At 51.9% G+C, this 21,094-nt stretch overlaps 11 protein-coding genes across 11 annotated transcripts; 5 read left to right on the forward strand and 6 right to left on the reverse strand.

Moving 5' to 3' along the window:
- Positions 1 to 320: 320 nt before the first annotated feature.
- Positions 321 to 1,044, forward strand: M431DRAFT_504221 (hypothetical protein). The gene is made up of 3 exons (XM_024918436.1): positions 321 to 401; positions 460 to 677; positions 742 to 1,044. Exons 1-3 carry the CDS (start codon positions 338 to 340, stop codon positions 766 to 768), a joined length of 309 nt encoding a protein of 102 aa, XP_024778982.1. The 5' UTR covers positions 321 to 337; the 3' UTR covers positions 769 to 1,044.
- A 2,007-nt stretch (positions 1,045 to 3,051) lies between these two features.
- Positions 3,052 to 5,196, forward strand: M431DRAFT_73996 (hypothetical protein; the record flags this gene model as incomplete). Its single annotated transcript, XM_024922178.1, has 10 exons — positions 3,052 to 3,503; positions 3,572 to 3,648; positions 3,717 to 3,784; positions 3,844 to 3,914; positions 3,988 to 4,062; positions 4,141 to 4,367; positions 4,460 to 4,571; positions 4,632 to 4,759; positions 4,839 to 5,000; positions 5,075 to 5,196. The coding sequence occupies 10 exons, from the start codon at positions 3,052 to 3,054 to the stop codon at positions 5,194 to 5,196; spliced, it is 1,494 nt and encodes a 497-aa protein (XP_024778983.1).
- A 578-nt stretch (positions 5,197 to 5,774) lies between these two features.
- Positions 5,775 to 7,733, reverse strand: M431DRAFT_76132 (hypothetical protein; the record flags this gene model as incomplete). The annotated part of the gene is made up of 5 exons (XM_024922429.1): positions 5,775 to 6,067; positions 6,127 to 7,140; positions 7,211 to 7,414; positions 7,500 to 7,597; positions 7,675 to 7,733. 5 exons carry the CDS (start codon positions 7,731 to 7,733, stop codon positions 5,775 to 5,777), a joined length of 1,668 nt encoding a protein of 555 aa, XP_024778984.1.
- A 515-nt stretch (positions 7,734 to 8,248) lies between these two features.
- M431DRAFT_478400 (hypothetical protein) lies at positions 8,249 to 8,925 on the reverse strand (the record flags this gene model as incomplete). Its single annotated transcript, XM_024915666.1, has 2 exons — positions 8,249 to 8,782; positions 8,860 to 8,925. 2 exons carry the CDS (start codon positions 8,923 to 8,925, stop codon positions 8,249 to 8,251), a joined length of 600 nt encoding a protein of 199 aa, XP_024778985.1.
- A 707-nt stretch (positions 8,926 to 9,632) lies between these two features.
- On the forward strand, positions 9,633 to 11,186 carry M431DRAFT_1928 (hypothetical protein; the record flags this gene model as incomplete). Its single annotated transcript, XM_024913221.1, has 1 exon — positions 9,633 to 11,186. One exon carries the CDS (start codon positions 9,633 to 9,635, stop codon positions 11,184 to 11,186), a length of 1,554 nt encoding a protein of 517 aa, XP_024778986.1.
- A 360-nt stretch (positions 11,187 to 11,546) lies between these two features.
- On the reverse strand, positions 11,547 to 12,908 carry M431DRAFT_478402 (hypothetical protein; the record flags this gene model as incomplete). The annotated part of the gene is made up of 3 exons (XM_024915667.1): positions 11,547 to 12,303; positions 12,400 to 12,568; positions 12,620 to 12,908. The coding sequence occupies 3 exons, from the start codon at positions 12,906 to 12,908 to the stop codon at positions 11,547 to 11,549; spliced, it is 1,215 nt and encodes a 404-aa protein (XP_024778987.1).
- A 689-nt stretch (positions 12,909 to 13,597) lies between these two features.
- M431DRAFT_504228 (hypothetical protein) lies at positions 13,598 to 14,157 on the reverse strand. The gene has a single exon (XM_024918437.1). The coding sequence runs from the start codon at positions 13,909 to 13,911 to the stop codon at positions 13,648 to 13,650; it is 264 nt and encodes an 87-aa protein (XP_024778988.1). The 5' UTR covers positions 13,912 to 14,157; the 3' UTR covers positions 13,598 to 13,647.
- Positions 14,017 to 14,562, forward strand: M431DRAFT_299715 (hypothetical protein). The gene has a single exon (XM_024914149.1). It carries the CDS (start codon positions 14,122 to 14,124, stop codon positions 14,455 to 14,457), a length of 336 nt encoding a protein of 111 aa, XP_024778989.1. The 5' UTR covers positions 14,017 to 14,121; the 3' UTR covers positions 14,458 to 14,562.
- Positions 14,563 to 14,920: 358 nt separating this feature from the next.
- Positions 14,921 to 15,753, reverse strand: M431DRAFT_299232 (hypothetical protein). The gene has a single exon (XM_024914148.1). The coding sequence runs from the start codon at positions 15,476 to 15,478 to the stop codon at positions 15,017 to 15,019; it is 462 nt and encodes a 153-aa protein (XP_024778990.1). The 5' UTR covers positions 15,479 to 15,753; the 3' UTR covers positions 14,921 to 15,016.
- Positions 15,754 to 15,776: 23 nt separating this feature from the next.
- M431DRAFT_504232 (hypothetical protein) lies at positions 15,777 to 17,438 on the reverse strand. Its single transcript, XM_024918438.1, has one exon. It carries the CDS (start codon positions 17,115 to 17,117, stop codon positions 16,029 to 16,031), a length of 1,089 nt encoding a protein of 362 aa, XP_024778991.1. The 5' UTR covers positions 17,118 to 17,438; the 3' UTR covers positions 15,777 to 16,028.
- Positions 17,439 to 20,202: 2,764 nt separating this feature from the next.
- On the forward strand, positions 20,203 to 20,838 carry M431DRAFT_75528 (hypothetical protein; the record flags this gene model as incomplete). Its single annotated transcript, XM_024922345.1, has 3 exons — positions 20,203 to 20,322; positions 20,390 to 20,628; positions 20,697 to 20,838. The coding sequence occupies 3 exons, from the start codon at positions 20,203 to 20,205 to the stop codon at positions 20,836 to 20,838; spliced, it is 501 nt and encodes a 166-aa protein (XP_024778992.1).
- Positions 20,839 to 21,094: the final 256 nt, after the last annotated feature.

The following is a 21,094-nucleotide window of genomic DNA, read 5'->3' on the forward strand; positions in this document are numbered from 1 at the left end:
ATGGCCTCACAAAGCACTTTTTTGAGCTTCAAACCCTCTTTCACCCGCGCAAGCAGCCTCAATTGCACTTTTGGTGTCCTCACCTGCTGCCTCATGCCTAGCTCATCGAGCTGCACCAAGCAGAGCTACCCCTCTACCTCAATGCCTCTACCTCTACACAGCCCACTTCCGCCATGTCGTTCGTTTTACCTTTGCAATCAAGCTTAGTGGCTATCTCTACTTGGTCGCGTTCTGCTTTTGTCACTCTCTCGCTTCACCCACCACTCACTCAATTTTCATTTCATCTCATTGAAGAACATGGCCCGACTAACTCCATTCTAGAAACCACATAGCCAAAATGCCCAAGGCTGCAGCAGGAAAGCGTGGCGCCAAGGATGGTGGCAAGAAGCGCAGCAAGAAGGGTATGTGGTCTTGTAATCGTCGATAACTTTGTGGCATGTGGCTAACTTTATTCCCCAGACCCCAACGCTCCCAAGCGCGGTCTCTCCGCCTACATGTTCTTCGCCAACGAGCAGCGTGAGAACGTCCGTGAGGAGAACCCCGGCATTTCATTCGGCCAGGTTGGCAAGCTGCTCGGTGAGCGGTGGAAGGCCCTGAATGACAAGCAGCGTGCCCCCTATGAGGCCAAGGCTGCCGCCGACAAGAAGCGTTATGAGGATGAGAAGCAGGCTTACAACGTACGCGCTTTCGCTCAGCCCCATTGAATGGCATCAAGATGAATGCTGACTTTGACTTTGACAGGCCGACCAGGAAGAGGACTCATCGTAAGCGGGGGATTTGCCATGGTGGAAAATTCGGAATCATGGTTTAGATGATTCTTTCTGCAATGATTCACGAAGCATTGGGCTGAGGATTAATGGCAATGGGCCGCTCGCCTTGCTTAGCCGAACATGACAGGCCCAGGCTGGTGATGTCGATTTCTTTGTATTATGGGCAGGACGGTGTTGTACGAATGCACGGAATGGGTTGCGTACTATTTGCTTTCAGGTGCCGGAATTCAACGGAACAGGGTCTCGCATTCTTGTAATTGAGGACGGGGTAGTGGCCGGCAGAGCTACAATGCGATATCAAATTAACTTTTGCGTGAGCTTCATTCATCGTAATAACAATGAAGCCACGGCCATGAATTGACAAGATTAAAATGTAAAACATGGACAATTGCAACCACACATGACATGCTCTTGGTCTCCTTTCTTTCTTTCTTTCTCTCTCATTCTTTTGTCACATCTCTTTCTACCAGCGTTGATGACTTGAGTTGATGGATTTGGTGATTACTACGGAGTACCAACGCTCCTCAGTATGCTTCACACAGCTCTCTCTTCTTACTCGAGCTGCATGTTACTAAGCTATTTTCGACGTGGCTGGTGCGACAAAGAAGCTCTCCCTCGGATGGGCGGTGGAGGTGGCGGTGTGCAGCCGGCACGGATCAACCCAAGCCTGCGGAGCCTCAAGACCCCGGAACCCGGAAGCTCTCCTCCGTCGACGCCAAATCTCAACATGAGCGCAGGGAGAATAGCGAAAGAGAGAAAAAAACAACGAGGGCGAGAATAGCTGCAAAAAAAAAGGGAGAGGAGAGGGCCGGTGGACGGAAGCCCGGGCCGCCCCAAGCAAGCGTCGCTCTCCTCTCCACACTCTCCGCTTCATCCTCCCTCGTCTTCCTCAGCCTCAAATGGCGGCTCTGCGACTACAGTACAGTACTGTACGAGTACTCGTATGTCGGTGTCGGTGTCACCAAGGCTAGTACTAACATGCGGCCACGGAAAAGAGGCCTGCTGGCCGTTAGCCCACGAAAACAACAAGTTGAGCCCATTGTCATTCTCCAGCCACAAATCATCACATCACTGCGCAGCATCACCGCTCAATCAGATGCCCGGCTGCTATCTGTTGGCCCAGCGTCCGTTGCTCTCCACCCGAAGCGAGCCAATGGTGCGCAGCTTGTGCGAACATGAACATGCTTTGCTGCATCGGGGACCATGCAAGTGCCGGCCCAATGCACCGCAAACCGTCGGGTCGACACACGCTTGCGCTTGCTTTCGTGGCATGCTGTGAGCTGCTGCGAGCCTCGCCTGGGTCGGGGTCGAAACCCGCCACTTGCAGCATGGGGTGACTTGACTGGGCTGCTGGCGCTGCTGGCGATGCACCAGTTGGTCATCCGATGGGATGCTGATTGCTGCTGCTGCTGCTGCTGCTGCTGCACGGCCTTGCTTGGGTCTACTGTAGGTATCTCTTGACTTCTTGACGCAGGGAGCACAATCAATCTATGCCGGACACGCTGGCACGCTGCATAATGTATGTACGGTTGTGTGTGTGTGTGTGTGTGCGTGTGCGTGTCTCAAGGCCCAAGGCCGGTTGGTGTTGGTGTTGCGAGTGACGCCCTTGTTCTTCTTTCTTCTTCTCCCTCCTCTGCATCTTCTCCCTTTTCCCCCCCATCCCATGCATTTGCATTGGGCTGCCACCGGCTTTCCGTGCCACAAGCGTGGGAAGATAGATGCCCCTCCATGCCGGGTTTTGATGTTGCATGGCTCTGCCTCTTGTTGCTCTCCATCCCCCGCCCGCCCCGACTTTAACTACCGGTCCACCCTGCCACTCCGACATTTCGATTTGATCTGGCTCCGACCCAATCTTTCGGATCGTTGTCTGGCTGTCTTCCACTGACAAGAGAGGCACAGTCTTTTTTCTCTTTTTTTTTTCTATTTTTCCATTCTCCCCAACCCTTTCCTGCGGTTGGCTCACATGTGCAACGAATCGTATATCGTATGAGGTTGTTGTAATAGCCAATCCAATTCCACCGGCTCCGGAACGTGAAGCGGCTAGCCAGCTGTTGTGAGAGAGACCTGGTAGAAGAAGAAGAGAGAAGAAAAAAAGGTATCGAGTTGACCGGTTACCGCTTGGCTCGCATTAATCCGCCGTACACCCGATTCATTATTCCATCTGGACCAGGCCATGCTTGGATAGGCCACAGCGATCCTCTTGGAATATTCGTCTTTTTTTCGATCCGTATTAATACTATCACCGTCGTCATATTCCGTCTACATGTTTTCTAATCACACCATGGAGCTTGGTTCACCTAAGGAGGATCCCGCGTCCTTGGTAGACGCCCACCTGCTCAAGGGATGCTGCTTGGAAGCGGAGAGGTCAGATAGTGTCTGGCTGCGGCTCGAGGGCTTGTTCCTCGCCATACCAGAGCCGAACCGTCGGCATTTGAAGCCACTCATCGACGAGATCAAGACCTCTAGCCTGATCCTACGAGAGCTGGCCGACCTGTCCCAAGTTCACCAGGACCGCGTGCCGCTGGTGCTGGATCCCCTTAATACCATCCTGCCGTGCATGTCACGATCTCTACGGGACATCACAACGCACTATGAGAACCGAAAATTGACAAAGGTAAACCGCTGGCGAACAATGTTTCACGACATGACCAACGAGGCTGGCGGTCTGCAACTACCGCAACGGTTTGTTGTGTATAACCATTATCTTTCTGCCATCCGGGACTTGCTATCCAGGTAAACAAAACATGCTTTTTGACGTCTGACGTTTGTCTTAGTCCAGGCTGCTGACATGTTACATCAAGATCGCCCAACTTCGACCTCAACATGATGGAAGCTTTCCGCCTGCAGATTATGAATTTGCGGGAAGCGAGAGGAATCCGTATGTGCAGTTAATTTCACCACGTCAGAAAAAAATTGCTCTCGATACTAACAAGAGACTGTCTATAGCTCCGCCTCCAATACAGGCTGGTCCTCTGGTTCGCTATGGGAGTATACCACCTGCAGACATGGACTCGGTAAGGAATTTTTGCTTTTTTTTTACATGTTAACATGTCACTTACATGTGTTGATGCAGTCTGTTCACTGGGCCGAGCAAATCTTTTCTCTGCCCCTGCCATCCCGGTCACCTCTAAAAAGCCAGCTCCCGTAAGTCATCAGAGCCCCCCTCCCCCGTAGCTACAACAAGAAAGCGTATATTCAAACATGAACATTTTGACAGATCCGAGTCTTTTGGACCACATCGGCCATGGGGCCATCTTAGCATCCCTAACAATTCAAAGGTTTTATTCAGACGGTAGGGTCTATCTATCCACGCAATGCGATATGCCAGCAGCCCATCATGGCAGCCTTGCTAATTTGACGACTACTCTAGACCCATTGACGATGACAAGATTTCCCTCATCGCCTATTCTGATGGACGAGATGGCTCACCATTCCTTCTTCTTCGGACATTTTACATGGGCGGACCATGGTTCTCAGTCCGCGGCGTGCACGAGCTGTGTATTCAGCGTGAGAATGATTCTATTCAGTTCAAGAGATGGAGCCGCTCTGAAAACTGCTCCAAACTCTGGGCAACACTGCGCTTTCAGACTTGGGAAGGTATGTCAGCTCACACCCCAAGGCGTTGAGTATTTAGTCGCAATAGTGTTCGCGCCGCAATAAACGGGTCATTACTAACAGGGATATTTCAGAACTCATTCTCATGTACTGCACCTTTCTGGCTCTCAAGTCTCGAAACACCCTAACAATCCAACTGGGAACCAAGGAATACACTCTAAAAGGCGAACGGAAGCTCTTCCAAGCGTGAGTCTCATTCATTCCTCTTCACAAAATGGTTCTTTGTTGCTAACATCTCCGACTCAGGTGCATCTTGGACGACGGCTTCAAGCACTCACTCATCGTTTACGAAGATAAGCATACAGGCGGCCGCCGCCTCCACGTCGCCGTTTGGGAGGGAGAGCTGCGCCAATGTCCCGTCTGGACGGCTTTTGGTATGCCATGTTTCCTTCCCTTTATCTAAGAAAAAAAGAAGAACCAAAGCATCAGTATAGACTAACAGCCGCTTTGCAGTAACCCATCAATCCGCGTCGCCCACTTGGCTCAAGCGAGTCAGCCGCAAACGAGTTCGCCTCGCTGACATTCAGCTGTACGTTTTCTGCCAGCAGTACCGGCAGCAAGCTCAGCGAAAGGGTTCCGGCGGAGCATTCGAGCTTCAGTTTTACAACGAAGAAGGTAAGTCGAGTCCTAAACACACATCTCAACTTGTCCCCTAATCCCAACTCCTTTTCTAACACTTCTCCATATAGCTGCCCAAAGCTTCAAAGATCTCTTCTCTCCCCCAGCTACTAAGCCGAATACTTCGCGGCCCATCACTCCAAGGCCAAATACTCCCAGGGCGGTATCTCGACCAACGACCCCAAGAGCTTAATTTCACCCACCCTGTTATCCTTCTTCTTTTTAATCGGTTTTTACAAAAAAAAAAACACAACGTCTCAAGCAACGCTTGTCAGTTTTATTTGTTTCCCATCTTATTTTATATGTTTTTTATACCCTCTCAACATCTCCTACAAAGTTTTCTAACGACGATACGAATGATAATCTGATGCCCGGCTACTCCTTTCAGCTCTGGCGAATGGCGTTTTGATATTTTCCGCAAAAAGAAAAGTTCATATGAGAGGTTTACTGAAGACAATCAATCACCTTTTACGAGGAATTTTGTTTTTAACTTGTTGTGTTTTTATTTCATGAATCGTCTACTCACGACTCCAAATTTGTTTAAACATGGACATGTCAATTGGTTTGATGACCACGTTATTGTTATGGGTAATGATTTGTCTGACTTGAAAAAAAAATTTTAACTTCAAAATTTTTTGTAATTCATTGCTTTTAATACAGCTATTTCTTGCTAGGCATAATCTCATGCAGTTTTAATTCCCTCCCTCCCATTTCAAACACTACGCTTCAAATTAAAATAATAAATGAGGATTCATCAACACGATCAGATGCTTAGGTCTTGACATCGGGCTCGTCACGGCCAATGTGCTGCTTAAACTTCAACAGCTCAGTAGCAAACTTGACCTCGTCCTTCAAAAAGTCCTGAGCATCAAGGTCGTACTTGGAAGGATCGCTAGTGTGCTGCTCAATGTACAGGCGGATGGTGGCGCCGGATGAGCCAGTACCGGAGAGACGGACGACGATGCGGCTGCCAGAGGAGAAGCCGGCGTACAGGCCCTGGTTGGATGAGACTGAGCCATCCAGGTCAGTGTAGGAGAAGTTGCCAGCCTTGGTGACGGTGCGCTCTGTTCGATTGAGTTAGCCTGATGCTGTTATTTCGTTGTAAAAAGAGTAAATTGCTTACCGCCAATGGTGCTGCCCACAAATTTAGGGTCGGCCACCAAAGCCTCGAGCTCGCCAACAACCTTGTTGGCGCCGTCAGAGTCGACATTCTCGTAGTCGTATCTGGTGAAAAAGGTGCGTCCGTATTGCGTCCAGAAGTCCTTCTGGATCTGCTTGATGGAGGGGGTAGCGCCGGGGTTCTGGACACCAAGGGCGGCGATGATGTTCAGCCAGGCAACGACAGCCCACAGGCCATCCTTCTCACGGATGTGGTCGCTACCAGTTCCGAAACTCTCCTCGCCACAGATGGACAGCTTCTTCGCGTCGAAGAGGGCGCAGAAGAACTTCCAGCCGGTAGGGACCTCGTAGCTGGTGAGGCCCTGTGCCTTGGCAACCAGGTCGACGGCGCCGCTGGTGGGCATGGATCGAGCAAGGCCGTTGACGCCGTTCTTCTGGAAGTAGGGGATGAGCTTGGCGTGGTGGGCAATGATGGCGAGAGAGTCTCCGGGAGAGACAAAGGCGTTGGCGCCGTAAATCATGTTTCGGTCACCATCACCATCGGAAGCGGCACCAAAGGGAATATTGTTCTTGTCGACAACCTCGACCAGGGAGTGGGCGTAGGTGAGGTTAGGGTCGGGGTGTCCACCGTTGAAGTCGGGGCTGGGAATGCAGTTCTGGGTGGCACCAGTGAGTCCAAGCTCCTTCTCAAAGATGGCCTTGCCGTAGGGGCCAGTGACTCCGTGGAGGCCGTCAAACAGGACCTTGAAGTCGGGGTGGGAGGAGAAGAACTTCTTGATGGTGTCAAAGTCAAAGATGTCCTTGAGCATGGTGACGTAGTCGGCGGTGCTGTCAATGATCTCAACCTCGAGGGGGCCATAGGTGGTTGTGCCAATAGTGGAGATGTCGATGTCGGAGATGGAAGCAAGCTTATACGACGTCAAGGTCTTGGACGTCTCGTAGATCTTGTTGGTAACAGACTCGGGAGCGGGACCGCCGTTGGCCAGGTTGTACTTGATGCCGAAATCGTTCGTAGGGCCTGATCGAATAACATCCGTCGTCAGCAACTGTCCTTTTACGCTCAGTCTGGCAAAGCTTGAGGGACTTACCGCCAGGGTTGTGGCTGGCTGTGAGCAGAATACCACCCGTCGCCTTGCGAAGGCGAATGACATGGCTGGCTGCGGGAGTAGAGAGGATTCCGTTCTGGCCGATGAGAAGCTTCTTGACGCCATACGCGGCACTGATCTTGGCAATCAGCTGGATCACCTCGGGGTTCCAGAATCGACCATCGCCACCGATGACGAGGAAAGCGCCTGGAGAGACGGGAGAGTGTTAGCTTGGCCTCTTTTCTCGATGGCATCTTGCGCCAGATGAAACAAAACACAGATGAATTCGTACCCTCAGCGCCTTCGGGGATGGACAGCAGAATGCTGGCAACAAAGGCCTCGCTGTAGTGCGGCTTCTGGAAGACGACGACCTTCTTTCGCAGGCCAGAACTGGAGGATTGGCACGCCAATGTCAGCAATTCAATCCGTGTAAAAGACGATGGCGGGGCAGCAAAGCTGTGACGCACGTTCCGGGCTTCTGGTCCTGGAAGGGCTCGAACTCGACGGTCTGGATGCTGGCACTCATGGCGGCGGGTGAGATTGTAGTGGGATTGATGCTGTGGATTGGGAGAGTAGAATAGAATTGAATTGAAGCCAACCGGCTACGGAGAGCTTTTTATTGCCAACAAGCTCCTAGGAAGCCCAGCAAGCGGGAATAATAGGGGACGTCGAAGCTTTAAGGGGCGATGAGGGGAAGCTTCAAGGAGCTGGTGGTGGGGATTGGGCATCTTGAACAAGCGATGGAGGGGCAAGCCGTGCTGGCGTGGGCTCAATTGGCACTGTATGATCAACGTCGTCTTGGTTTCGATTTACAGTGCGAACGTGCCCAATCCCATTGAATGGCAAATCCCAATTCCGAACTGGAGCTGCAGCCGTTGCCTCATGGCGGTCAAAGTCGTGGCCTGGTCCAACGAAAGCCCAGCGCTCGTCCAACAATGACATCAATGACGCGCAATTGGTTGCTTGCTTTGGGCTGCTTTCTTACAAGAATCTCAATAGCTTGCATCAACAGGTTTTTTTCTTCATTTCAATTCCTACGGCCTACCTGATGATACCTGATGCTCCCCCAAAGATGGCCTCCCTATAGTACCGGGCCTCGTCGATGCTCTCCAGGATGTCGTCCCTCGCCTTGTGGCTCCCCTTCTTCGCCGGCGCCCGCGACAGAAGCTGCGGGCTCCACCGTCGAGCAGCCTCCTTGATCGAGCTCACGTCCAGGATGCGGTAGTGCAGGTGCTCCATGACCCTGCCGTACGGCTCCTTTCGCAGAAAGGCCCTGTCGGCATGCACGCTGTTGCCGGCCAGCAACGCCGTCCGCGGCTTGGGGATGAACTTTGTGATGTAGCGGTACAGACCCTCGGCTGCCTGGGCCGGAGTGGTGTCTGAGGCTATCACGGCTGCCGTCAGGCCTGAGTTGCCGTGCGTGTTTGTGCACCACTCGTCCATCTGGTCCAGGCGAGAGGCCGGCCAGTGGATGACGGCGTGGAAGCCCTCGGGGTCAATGATGTCGAGGTTTCCCGTGGTCAAGATGCAGTAAATTTCCAGAATCTCCTCGGTGTCGGGGTTCAAGCCCGTCATCTATACACGAGAGTCAAGCCTTAGTAAGGAAAAAAAGAAATATCTGGCGAACGGGAAGATTCGACGTCATATCTCACCTCACAGTCGATCCAGACCAAGGCATCGTCCGTCGCCGAGGCATGACTTAACTCGGAACCCGGCATTCTAAACGATCGGATGTAACCACACGGCAAAACTTTAGTTTGAGAAAGTAGTGCCTAATGATTGCTGGCGGAGCAAGATGACAAAGAGAAAATCGAGTCTGGTTGAATCGACGCTCGGGAGAGGCTTTGCTCAATGTCTCTGTTTTTGGTTTATCCGGGCTAGGAGCACCGGTACCGCAATTGCGCAGAAAGCTCCAGGGCAGCACCTTAACCCGGCAGCGACTACAGCGCCGAAAGTTGCCTGTTTAGGGGGCCCGTTCAGCGATCTAGGGGAGCGATCCAGGGAGCTAACAGCACCTAGCCATGTGGCGTCCCAGTCCATGTCTCTCACAAGATTGGCATCAAATGAAATCCATCTTCCCCTCCCCCACCCAAGCCCAAGCATGCCCGCGATAAGCAGCGCCCTTCTTCCCCCTCATTGCTAGCGGTTCTAGCACTGGAACGTTGCACATTCTCTCGTCCAATTGCTAAGATGCCGTCGAACCACTGTTTTGAATCGGCTCGATCCTGATTGGGTGACCCCGGTTGGGCTACGGACGGCGTCCCTGGGCTAGCAGCTTTGGGCCATTGGCTATATATTACAGACAGAGCCGAATCACTCATCGACGACGACTCCTTTTATCAACAGAATATCAACAGAAAGCGAAGTCACATCATCGTGACCAGGAGCTTGACATTCTAAACTTTGTCTCATATCCATCGTCGCCATGGCCTCGCTCCAGGTCTCCGACGACCCCCATGTCAAGCCTCTTCCGAGGCCTGAAATGTCGGAAGACCCTCCTCGCTTCATCATCATCGGCGCCGGAGCTCGAGGAATTGGCTATGCCAGGGGTATTGATATTGCCAGCAACGGCGTTGTTGCCGCTGTGGCTGATCCCGACAAGTACAGGCGGGAGACGCTTGGGAAGCATCACATCTGGGGTGACAGCGGCCCGAGCGAAGGCCAGATGTTCCTAGACTGGCGCGATTTCGTCGAATACGAGCAGAAGCGGCGCCAGCGAGTTGCCAACGGAGAAAGCAATGTTCCCAAGGGCGTTGATGGTGCCTTTGTCTGCGTCCAGGATCAGATGCACCGAGAGGTTGTCGTTGGCTTGGCCCCCCTGGGCCTCCATATCATGTGCGAGAAGCCACTTGCACCATCACTCGAAGACTGTCTCGATATATACAAGTCTCTCAAACCTCAGCTGAAAACCAACATCTTTTCCATTGGCCACGTCCTCAGATATAGCCCTCACAACATGATGCTGAGGAAACTGCTTGTTGAGGATAAAGTCATTGGCGACATCAACAGCGTCGTCCACACAGAGCCCGTTGGATGGTGGCACTTTACACACTCGTACGTGCGAGGCAACTGGAGAAATTCAGCTACTTCAGGGCCATCGCTGCTGACCAAGTGCTGCCACGACGTCGACCTCATCCTGTGGCTTCTCTGCTCTCCGGAAAAGGCTGGAGAGGGCGAGCCTCATCTTCCCGACTTTGTCTCGTCCACTGGAGGATTGCAGTACTTCAAAAAGAGTCGCAAGCCTGCTGCTGCCGGATCAGCCACCAACTGCATGACTTGTCCCCTCGGCGACTCTGGCTGCAAGTATTCCGCCAAGAATGTATATCTGAGTGCCAACTGCGAGGGAGTTGGGACTGGCAATACTGACTGGCCCGTCACCACCGTCGTGCACGACATTGAAGACTACAAAACCATTGATGAGCGCAAAAAGGCAATCACCAAGGTTCTAGAGGATGACTGGGACGAGTCAACACCCAAGGACGAAGTTAGTTCTCGCAATTGGTTCGGCCGATGCGTCTATGAAGCAGACAACAACGTGTGTGACGATCAGTTCGTCACCATTACGTGGCCCGAGTCCGTCAAGCCCGCCAAACGTGTCACCATCCAGATGGTGGCCCAAACCAAAAAGCAGTGCTATCGCTTCTCTTACTTCTACGGCGAGCATGGCGAGATTTACACCGATTCTGAAAAGATTGTCGTGGAGGACTTTGCCACGAAAAAGACCACCGTCTACACGCCGCACATGGAGCACAAGGGCCACGGCGGCGGCGACCTGGGCCTCACGAGGCAGTTTGTCCTGGCCTGCGATCGCGTCAAGAACCACGGATGGGAGGCCGAAAAGGCCCAAAACGAGTTTGTCGGCTGCACTGTGGAAGAAGTGATTCGCAGCCACGCAATGGTCTTTGCCGCGGAAGAGGCTCGTGTGAGTAATACTGTTGTCAGCTGGCCGCAATTCTGGGAGAAGGCCACAAAGGAGTAAAGCTGTAACCACATTGTCATGAGTAAGGGGGCTTGATGCCAGACGATTTCATCAAGACTTGTATGAGAAGCTGACGGCTAAGGCGAGAAGGTGGATTTATTCGTAATATTTATTGATTTACACGTGTGAAGATATCATATATACCTTGTGCTTTAGAAAGGGTGGCAGAAGAAAAGAGACCCATTCAAAAAGCATCGTCCCTCATTATGTCCCGAGCCAATTCATGATATCATCTCAAAACCCAAATCCATTCATCCAACAGCTCAACAGAAGAAAAAAGACTGACATTGGCTTGCATATTCCCACCCAAACCATGAAAAACAAAACACTCGATATACCCCAAACCCTAGAAATCCGCGTCTAATTACCTGTACCCAGCTCTGCTCTGTTGTTCTCCGCTCCAACAGGGTTCACCGCAGCCAACTCAGTCGGAGGAGGCGCCTGCTGCTGAGGCGACATGTCGCCCTCCTTGAAAGCGCCCGGCGAAGGAGTCGTATACACCGGCGAAGTGCTCGTCTGGACCGGATAGTTGCCGTACTGCTGTTGAGGATACTGCTGTCCCTGTTGGTACTGCTGCGGATAGGCGCCCTGCTGCTGGCCGTACTGGCTCATGTGAGGATCGTAGCCCTGCGGCGGCGACTGCATCGGCACGGGCGCATATCCGCCGGGATATCCAGCCGGCGGGACGCCCGAGGGATAAGTAGTTCCGGCGGGAGGGTTCCCTGGTTGAGGATTAGGAGCGCCGCCTAGAGTGGCGTTTGGAGGAGCGTTGCGAGGATGGTGACGGCGAACCAGGAGGAACGCCGCGAGACCAACGAGGCCGAGGGCGGCGACGCCTCCGACTGTGCCGCCGGCGATGGCGCCCACGTTGGTGCTGCTGCTCTTGTGGGTGGGCTCAGGGGTGGAAGTTGTCGTTGTTGCGGTTGTCGATGCGGAAGTCGTGGTTGTTGTTGAGCCGAAGCTGTGTGTTAACGACCAGCCCGGGTCGACGGTGAGGAGTGTGCCTCTGCCGGCTTGAGGGGAGCAGTCGAAGAGGGTATGCAGACTGGTTGATTCGTCACCCGAGCCGGACGTAGAGACGACCCAGGTGTAGCAGGCACCGACTGATGATGTGCCACTGGTAAGAAGAAAAGGAGGATCATGTTAGTTGGGAGATCGCAGCAACAAAGTGAAAGAGGGGGATCCATGCTGAGAGGGGAGGGGAGAAGCTTACCAGCAAAGAGTGTGATAGTCAGAGGGCAGGTTGCAAGCACCGCCCTTGGACGCCTGGTAGTCGATACACGTCGTCTTGATGAGACTGCACGAGCTGTTTGGTTCGCAGCATCCGACAAAGTTGGCCTGAGGCGTGCATGTAAATCCAACCGATATACACGTGAACGAATCTACGAACGGTCAGCATCCCAAACTCAAACCTCAGAAATAGACCAACTCACTGCCAGTAGTCCCAGGAACGAACCCGCACGTCTGGGGTCCAATCGTAAAATCATCTGCTCGGGGAATCATCATGCGGCCCATCAAAGGCTTGGGAGCTTGAGTTGGCTTCGGAGACCATCCCAGGGCGACCTGCTGTTCGTTATCATGGCCGACGGCGACGGTTTCTCTGGCTGGTGACGCCCATGATTCTTGGAGACCTGATTTGGGTACGGGCTGGTTGTCGTTGCTTGCTCGAGCGGTAGAGGCAACTGCCCCCAGGAGGAGGAGAGTTGCCGGGGTGTAATGCATTGGTACAGTGAAGACGGTATGCGTAAGTGGTTTCGAAGAGAGTCGTATTCGTTGTAAGTTGACGCAAGGCTAACAGAGGTGAAACTAGGCTCTCGTCTTTTACCGTGTCTATTCTACTCCCAGAACTCAACGAAGGACACAATATGAAGAAGATTGAAGAGAAGCAGAAGAGTCTGAGACACAACGACTCAGTTCAACGGGTATAATAGCGGCAGCAGAACGACAGCGAGATCGGGAGGGGGAAACCACCAAGAAACAAAGATCGACAAATCTACCCAGACTATCCTCCCAAAAGGAAGAAAGACGGAAAAGATGCTGAAACAGACAGAATAAAAAGAAAAGAAAAAGCAAGAACAAAAAAACAAAAGACCCTAGGAGAAGAAGAAGAAAAAAAGACTCGCTCTCGCACCGCCCTCCCCCAATGCGGCTCCTTCACAACCTCGCACCACTACAACAAACGCACTTATACACCCCAAACTTCACTCCCCACTCCCATCTGAAATACGAAGAACGAGGCGAAATGCCCAAGCTACTGTACAGCAAGAGAAAATCGGAACTGGACCTGAGCTCTCTCTCTCTCTCTCTCTCTCCCTGTTCCTTGTCTGTCTCCCCAGCCCGGCCCCATCCCAAGACCAGCCTAGCCCGCGAGCCACCCGCAGCCCGTGGGAATAGAGGCAAAAAACCAAACTATGCTTAAAAAACTGCTAGTCGACTTCAGCCCCAGGATGGCAGCCGCGTCTTATTCGCCGTGGTGGATCCCGTGGTTTGATGAGCTGAAAGGAATGGGAACAGCAAAAAGAGGAGTAACAAGAAAGAAAAAAAAGCGAGCGGTACGACTAGGAACTTGTTTGTTGTACGTGCATTGCATATCCCTCTCGCTAATGTACGTACGAGTACTATCACAGAAAAGCAGAGTACTAGTCCAGTAAGAAGCTAATCTACTGCAGAGGAAGAATAATAAGCACGAGGCGTTTCGGACAAGGGGGGACGGACAGACAGACATGAAGGCCACGGGAATCTCGTCCTTTTTTTTTCAGCTCGTTTAAGCCAAGATGTGCACGAGTGAGTCTATGTAGATAGCACCATCAACTATCGACTGAGAACGGACGGCTTTCCTCTCAGCTACAGTAAACACCAACTCACCACTCTCTCTGTCTCTCTCTCTCTTTTATCTCTCTTCTCTCTACAAAGTACATCTCACCAGGAATCAATAATGCCAAAAAATCACTTCAGAATTCAGGCCCCAACCGACCCCCTGTCAAGCCATCAACTGCGGCTGGACGCAGTGCGACGCTGCAGCCGAGCCACGCCCCTCTCTCTTCCTCTCTCTCTCCCTTACATACCGCTAAAGCACTCTGGTAGGAATAGTATCATGTGTACTAACATGGCCGGAGAAAAAAAGAAGAGAGAGAGACAACAAGGTGCAGCAGGATGGATGCTGCTTTTTTTAGCCGCAGCACAGCACAGCACAGCAAGCAGGGCACATTTCAATCTCAGCCCGTGCGTGTGCGAATGTGAATGTGACTGCGTACGAGTATATGCGTATTAGTCCTGTGCTCTCTCACTTATTTACAACCCTTGACCAGAAGCGCCCACCGATTTGTGCGCCTCTTGTACGACTCTGTGTTCCTCCAAGGCAACTCAACAGTGATAAAACATTTATTTTCAAGCAAAGAATATATCCAGCATCATCCCGTCCACCTCATCCCCTACAATCCTCTCTCTCCCCCATGAGCTCTTTTTCTCACCCCATCTTCAGATGCATCATGATCCCCAGTCTGCCTCGACGCCCCAAGAAAAATGCACCTTGCACAAAAAACACCAGCATTCATGCACTAGCAAAAGTAGCAGCCACATCAAAACCCGCCCAGTCAAGAGAGAGAGAGAGAGAAACAGACTCCCAGTTGCAAGGCTGAGCCAACGGGACGAGACGAGCTCCCGCCCTTCGCCTCTCCTCCCACAATCTTCTCCATTTTGCGCCGGCCAAATGGCTTTCAATGCTAGACTAGTGTCTATAGTATTAAGCAGCTAGTTCAGAGATATAGAGCCAAGCCAGACGCAAAAAGTCGAAGAGGGAAATAGCCAAGATAGATCAACTGTTGAGGCGTTTATCTCCATCTAACGCCGCCTCCCATGTGAAAATGTGCCTTGCCGTAATAAAGCCACCCACCAAGAAAACAGAAAGGAAGAAAAGAAGCATGGGAACAAGAGGGGAAAGAAAAGCAACTAGCCCTCTCCGTGTGACTCTGCAGTAGTTCTGGTTTTCTCATCATCCATTCAAAGAAACGAGAAAGCACGCTTGTCTGTCTACTCACCATGAGATGAACAACAAAAGGCAGCGTCGCATCGCATTCACTTTGGTCCCCAAAGGCTGCCTTGCCCCATGTCCCGCATCTCTTGTCAGATATTACAAAAAAAAATCCCGAATGTCCACAATTTCTCCATCCTTGCGCGATAAGGTAGTCAAGTAGTCTAGATGGATGGATACTCCCCGGCAGAGAGGGGATCCATACGGGCACATACATCACTCGTCCATTCATTCTCATTCTCTTGGGTGACAATCCATCCATCACGGAAGCAAAATTCCAACATAGCAAATTGTTTATAGCAGGCCTTAGAAAGGCAAAAAATCGCTCTCGTAGAAAGTAGAAAGTAGTCGATGATCAGTAAACTCGAGCTGCTGTTTTTAATATCGTGCCGCGTCCCCAATTTCCCTGCGCCGCAATTACTCACTTACTCACTCACCCTGTGCTCCGTCAAACCTTTGTAAGCCAAACACCATTTTGCTCTGCCATGGCACCTCGACTGTTCCCATCCACATCTTCCTCATTTGTAAACACCCAACCGCCTCACCCGTCGCTCCGGATACTCCCTGCTACCAACATCAGCGCATGCACAGATGGTCAAGGTGAAACAAAGGGATTCAAGGCCAAAGAGAAGCTTCATTACAACTAGCGAGTCAGCAGCAAGCAGAAACTGCGCGTTAAAAATACATCGGCCCAGTAGATTTCCACAGCAAAACGAAAAGGGTCGCAAGATACCTTCGGCATGTTCCCAATCTTGAAGGTACCACCGAATCCACCCATAGGACTTCATCCAGCAAATCTCAATCGAAAAATTTCACAGGTTGTAAAATGGCAATTTCCGGGCAAGGCCTCGTCTCAACAATCCGAAATTCTCATCATCTCCCTCTCTAACCTCGCCCTTCCGGAGTAAGAAATCCAGCATGACAAGTCCGCAGTTCGGCTTCCACTCGGCATTCTTCAGGTCCCTCTTTACTTCTTCCACGGGCTTCAGGATAAACCCATCAATGGACTCCGGCTCCTGAGGGTACGGGACAAAATCGGGGCCAACCTCCAGGTCATAGGTGTATCGGATCCCCGGTTCAACATGGCCCTCTTCACTGCCGGCAATATGGTCCTTTTGGTCATAGAATGAAATCATCGATTCGGCCGTGACTCTACCGACATGGGTGCTGTTCCAAGTTACCATGTTCGTGGCAGTGTCGACCAAAAGCCCTGCTTCTTCCATGGCTTCACGCCTGAGCGTCACCAGAGGTTCCATGTTGTCTGCCGGGTCCATCGCTCCCGCAACCAATTGGTCGAGCTTTCTAGCATAAGTGACGTTTTGAGAGCGCTTCGAAACCCACACATGGATCCTGCCATTCCTGACGGTAAACATGTTCATGTGAACACCCGTGGTGACAATGCCAAAGATTCCCCTGGCAGGCGAAGGGATCACCAATCCAGCTAGCTTTACATCAAGGCCGCGGATTGGGTGAAAGTCTGATCTTTTTCTGAGCCACTTTCTGAAGCAGCCATTGAGATTGTCGACGTTTCTCTCGCATAAGGTTATGAATTCGCGGCGGCATATTTCGACAACGTCGTCGCCCGGCTTGACGACCGGATCCAGGTGTATCTTGCGCTTGGACTTGGAGACATGGAAGCTTGTATTGTCCCATCTAATCTCGGCGACATGTTCCGGAAGCATATATCCAACTGGGACAGAGTTGTCTAGGACGGCAAACTCCCACATGGCTGCGCTCTTCGCCTCTTCAAACTTGTTGCATCGACAGATAACATCATAGAAGGACCCCATCTCGCCTGAGCTTATGGGAGAAGCGATCCACGCGTGGATAGAATCAGGAAACGGTGCAAGTATTGACGAAGATGTCCCAGGGTTGCTTGCAGGCAGCGCCAGAGATGCCATGCTGGACTGTGTTTCCCGTAGATGGGAGGAGACACTCATATATGGGCAAACATAGACAGTGAGTGACTGAACACGAATCTCCTTGGTATCAGTCACTTCAAGCACCGAGTGGCTCGCGCCGTGCCGTGCCGTGCCGTGCCAGCGGCCGTTGATCACAGCTGACTCCGGTAGGCCAGTCAACGTCGCGATAAGATGCTGAGATGGGAGCAAACGAAAAGGGGAGGGTACTCTGGGCAGCCCGTTGGTCGCTCAAACAGAGTCAATCCAAGGATGATAGGGGCCTTGGGAGACACAGGATATCGTCCGCATATTATACTCGGGTCTGAACCACATACATCACATCATATTCAAGGATAGACGCCTGAATATATGTGACACATCATTGATGATTATGGAGCTGCAACCCGACTGTGTGTTACCATGCAGGAACAGAGTTTAGCTTACTTCCGATGAAGGAGAGACCCGGCAAGGTGCAGCGGCCAAGGGCACCGCACGTTTTCGTGACAATAGGAGTTCTACCGGCGCTCTGGGATTAGTAGAGCCTCTTGGCCGGGGGGTCCTACCGCGCTGCAGCTTTCCGGGCATAGCTAATGGTGGCAACTGTTATGGCGCAAGAGTCCAGGTATGGAGCTGCGAGACGCCATATCATCATGACCGCTTCCCGCCTCTCAACCACATCTCTCCCCGTGGCAATGTTTGTATTGTGCGTCTCCGCTGTGAGTAGCATATGCAGCTACCAATTGACTGCTTTGTGGTGAGCCAAAGGCAAGTTGGAAATGGAAGACGGATGCCGAAGAAGCGATATCATTCATTGCCCAAGAGGGGCTGCCGCCAGCAAACCCGACGGTATAGCCCGCTGCTTGAGGTTTTGCGCCCGAGTAACCATGTTACGAGACATGCCTCCAGCCCAAGAGGTCGGAATTCACTCACAATGTTTGTGAGAAATGCTCGGGCCGGTCAAACGAGACGTCACATTGATCAGCAGTAGGGTGGCAGCCGGTGGTGTCAGTATCCCGTAGCTTCGAGGCAAGTGAGCCAGAGCTAGCCCCCGGGATTCGGGAATCTCAGAGACGGCAAACCACAGGGCAAGGAGCCTGCATATAATCCCAGCAAAGGCAAATGAACCCAACGCAGGTCGTCATTATAGCAGCCTATGGCATCGTCCAAGCTCTCACCGAGGTGGAACTCGTGTTGGTTTCCCCCACACCGATCAACCCTTGGTGCGTTTTTCTATGCATGTGCCTGCACAGGGGGGCGGAGACGACAGCTTCTCTGGACGCCTTCTCGACGGATATGACGATGGCTGGACCAGCCGAGATGGCCTTTGCCTCGTGTTGTCGAGTTGCTTTTTAGGGGTCTTCCGCCGTTAGCGAGCGGTGGCAGCTTGTGTCTGTGACTGTGAAGCGGATGCTGACCCTGCGACGTCGGATCCCATCAATGGGCTCGCACAAGCACAGTCACAGTCCCGTACGGTGGCTGCGAGATCAATTTGTGCTAAGTCTGAGCTCAGCTCTGCGAGATGTAAGAGGTGGAATTGGACAAGGGGGGATTCTCGCTGTCCTTTCCCCTTTTCGCTTCAACTTAGGTTGGCAGTGAGCGATAAGATAGCTTCCAGTGCTTAGGGGTGCCGCCTCTGTACTCGTACCAACTAATAAGGTAGGTAAGGTACAAACATGTCCAGCGAGAATACGAATTGCCTGTACCGGCAAAAGGTGCTTGTTAGGTGAATCGGTATTGGTACATGTGCCTTGAATGTTCTGCTGGATTCTATTTGATCCTTGTGGCTGGTGGCTTTAATCAATCCATGCAACAGTTGTGCTTCCAAGTGATGGAGCATGTACCTCAAGTGATACTACCAAAAGCCAATAATCATGTCTCTCTATTATATGGCATGAATACCAAGCCAGCCCAAGTATAACTCCAGGACCCAACAATTGAATCCATATTTTCGTTCTCCTTCCAATTGATTCTTATTTCCAGCAGCACGACGCGCTAAATCTCTTGGTAGCAGCACCCGTGCTGATGCATATGATAACTGCTTCAGCTTCAGGCGGGAGGCTGAAAAAGCGCCGTAGTCGCCAAAAGGCTCATGCAGCTAGACAAAGGCCTAAACGCAAAGCAGGGGGGCAGACGGGATATTACATGGCAAACAAGATTCAAGCTTGCATGAGTGCTTTGGGAGGACAAAAAAGTGACAGAAGTCACTTGCCTGCTTAGCTCTTATTCAAGGCATACGCATACATGTAACAATCAATGCTTCATGTCAGCTATATACACACACACACCATTGCGAGATGGCATTCTCAAGGCTTGATGGCTAATGGATTTCTCATTTACACCATCCATCATCCTCACCGGTTGCAGACTGACATTTCCCAACAACCCAACCTTCCCATCTTAGGTAGCAACTTGAGCTTCGGGCAACATCCGTGTCATAAACACCCGATACGAAGAGGCATATAGACGAACCGGTCAACACTCTGGTGGACAGTCCGGCGCCACTAGGGGCAGCAACAGTCACACTATGAATCCCTGGATGTGTCGGTCGGACAAATGAAGTCTCTAACACTATGTTTGATGCCGTCACAGTGCAGATTCACACTCAGCGCCCAGCTGTACAGTCGTCAGTCCGCCATGGGATTTCTTCAATGCAGGCAATATTGATTACAATAAGGCCGACGGCTCATCACTGCTCAAGGACCATCTCCGTAGAGGAAATGTGTCCCATTGTGGCTTTCTCAAGCTCAGCTGGTTGGCTGAAAGATGGAATAGAGTAGCATCATGAAAAATGAACCATGACTGGTGACTGATACAGAGCTGAATACTTTGTGCAAGCTGTAATGGCTCTCCAAAAGTGCTGCTCTAGGGTACTACTACCACGTTAGATCACTGTACATGTGCTGTAGATTTTGGGTGTGAAGGAAAGCTTGTCGATGGCGGGGAATTACTGCTCCCCTCTAATTGGCCCAAACTGCATTATGTCATCCGCAACCCACATCTGGCGACGACTTCACTCGGTCAATCCCAACGCCCGTTTTACCTCTGCGACGACCATCTTCAATTGACGACCACCAGCGCCGCCAGAATGTTCGCCGCACGATCAAGGGCAGTCTGCGCCGCCCGTCAGCTGCAGCGGACAACCCGAACCTACGCCTCCGAGTCCCACGGCCACCACTCGCCCGCTCCGGTCAACGAGTCCTTTGGGGTTAGCAATAAATGCTCGGCACGCAACCAAGACGAAGACGCAAAAGGCTGACTTCAAGCTTCTATAGGCCGGATCCGTTATTGCCCTGGGCGCTTTCCTGGGTACCGTCCTAGTCTACCAGTTCCGCCCCCAGGAGAGCGACAACTGGACGCCCTCCGCCCTGCTCAACAAGTATCGATCAAAGGCCGAGGACTGGGAGGCCGTCAACACTCTGCACACAAAGGCCATGGAGCAGGCCGGCTATGACAGAAATCTCTTCGAGAACGGCTCCAACAAGCACCGATTTGTCGACGTCGCATACCCCGAGTACGTTTTGCTTTTTTACACGAGAGAACGAGGGATTTCGCTTTTGGCTAACCAATTCCGAACAACAGAGCTCTCCAATCCCACGCCGCGCGAAACATCCAGGCCGGCCACCTCGCCAACATTGACCATGCTGTGGAACACTACCGACAGCAGCACCTGAAGATGGAGGAGAAGAAGGCGGCCAAGCTGGCTGCCGCCAAGGCAGAGTAGTTGCAGTTGCTACAGTATATCCAATCTATAGAACAAAGTTTGCAACACATTGGGGCCAGTTTGATGCGTGATGTTGATTCAAGTTGCCGGATGTACCCTGGCATGACGGTGGCGCAATGCGCAGGTGCTACAGAATTAGGGATCAGTGCTGCTGCTTACAACTCGTAGTAGCAACCCGTTTTGTTTGATGCAGCCACTGAGACGCAAGGCATTTACTAACGCCCAAATGCTACTAAATGCTACTAAAATATCTAGG

The sequence above is a fragment of the Trichoderma harzianum genome (assembly GCF_003025095.1).
Source record: "Trichoderma harzianum CBS 226.95 unplaced genomic scaffold M431scaffold_2, whole genome shotgun sequence".
Taxonomy (NCBI): Eukaryota; Fungi; Ascomycota; class Sordariomycetes; order Hypocreales; family Hypocreaceae; genus Trichoderma; species Trichoderma harzianum.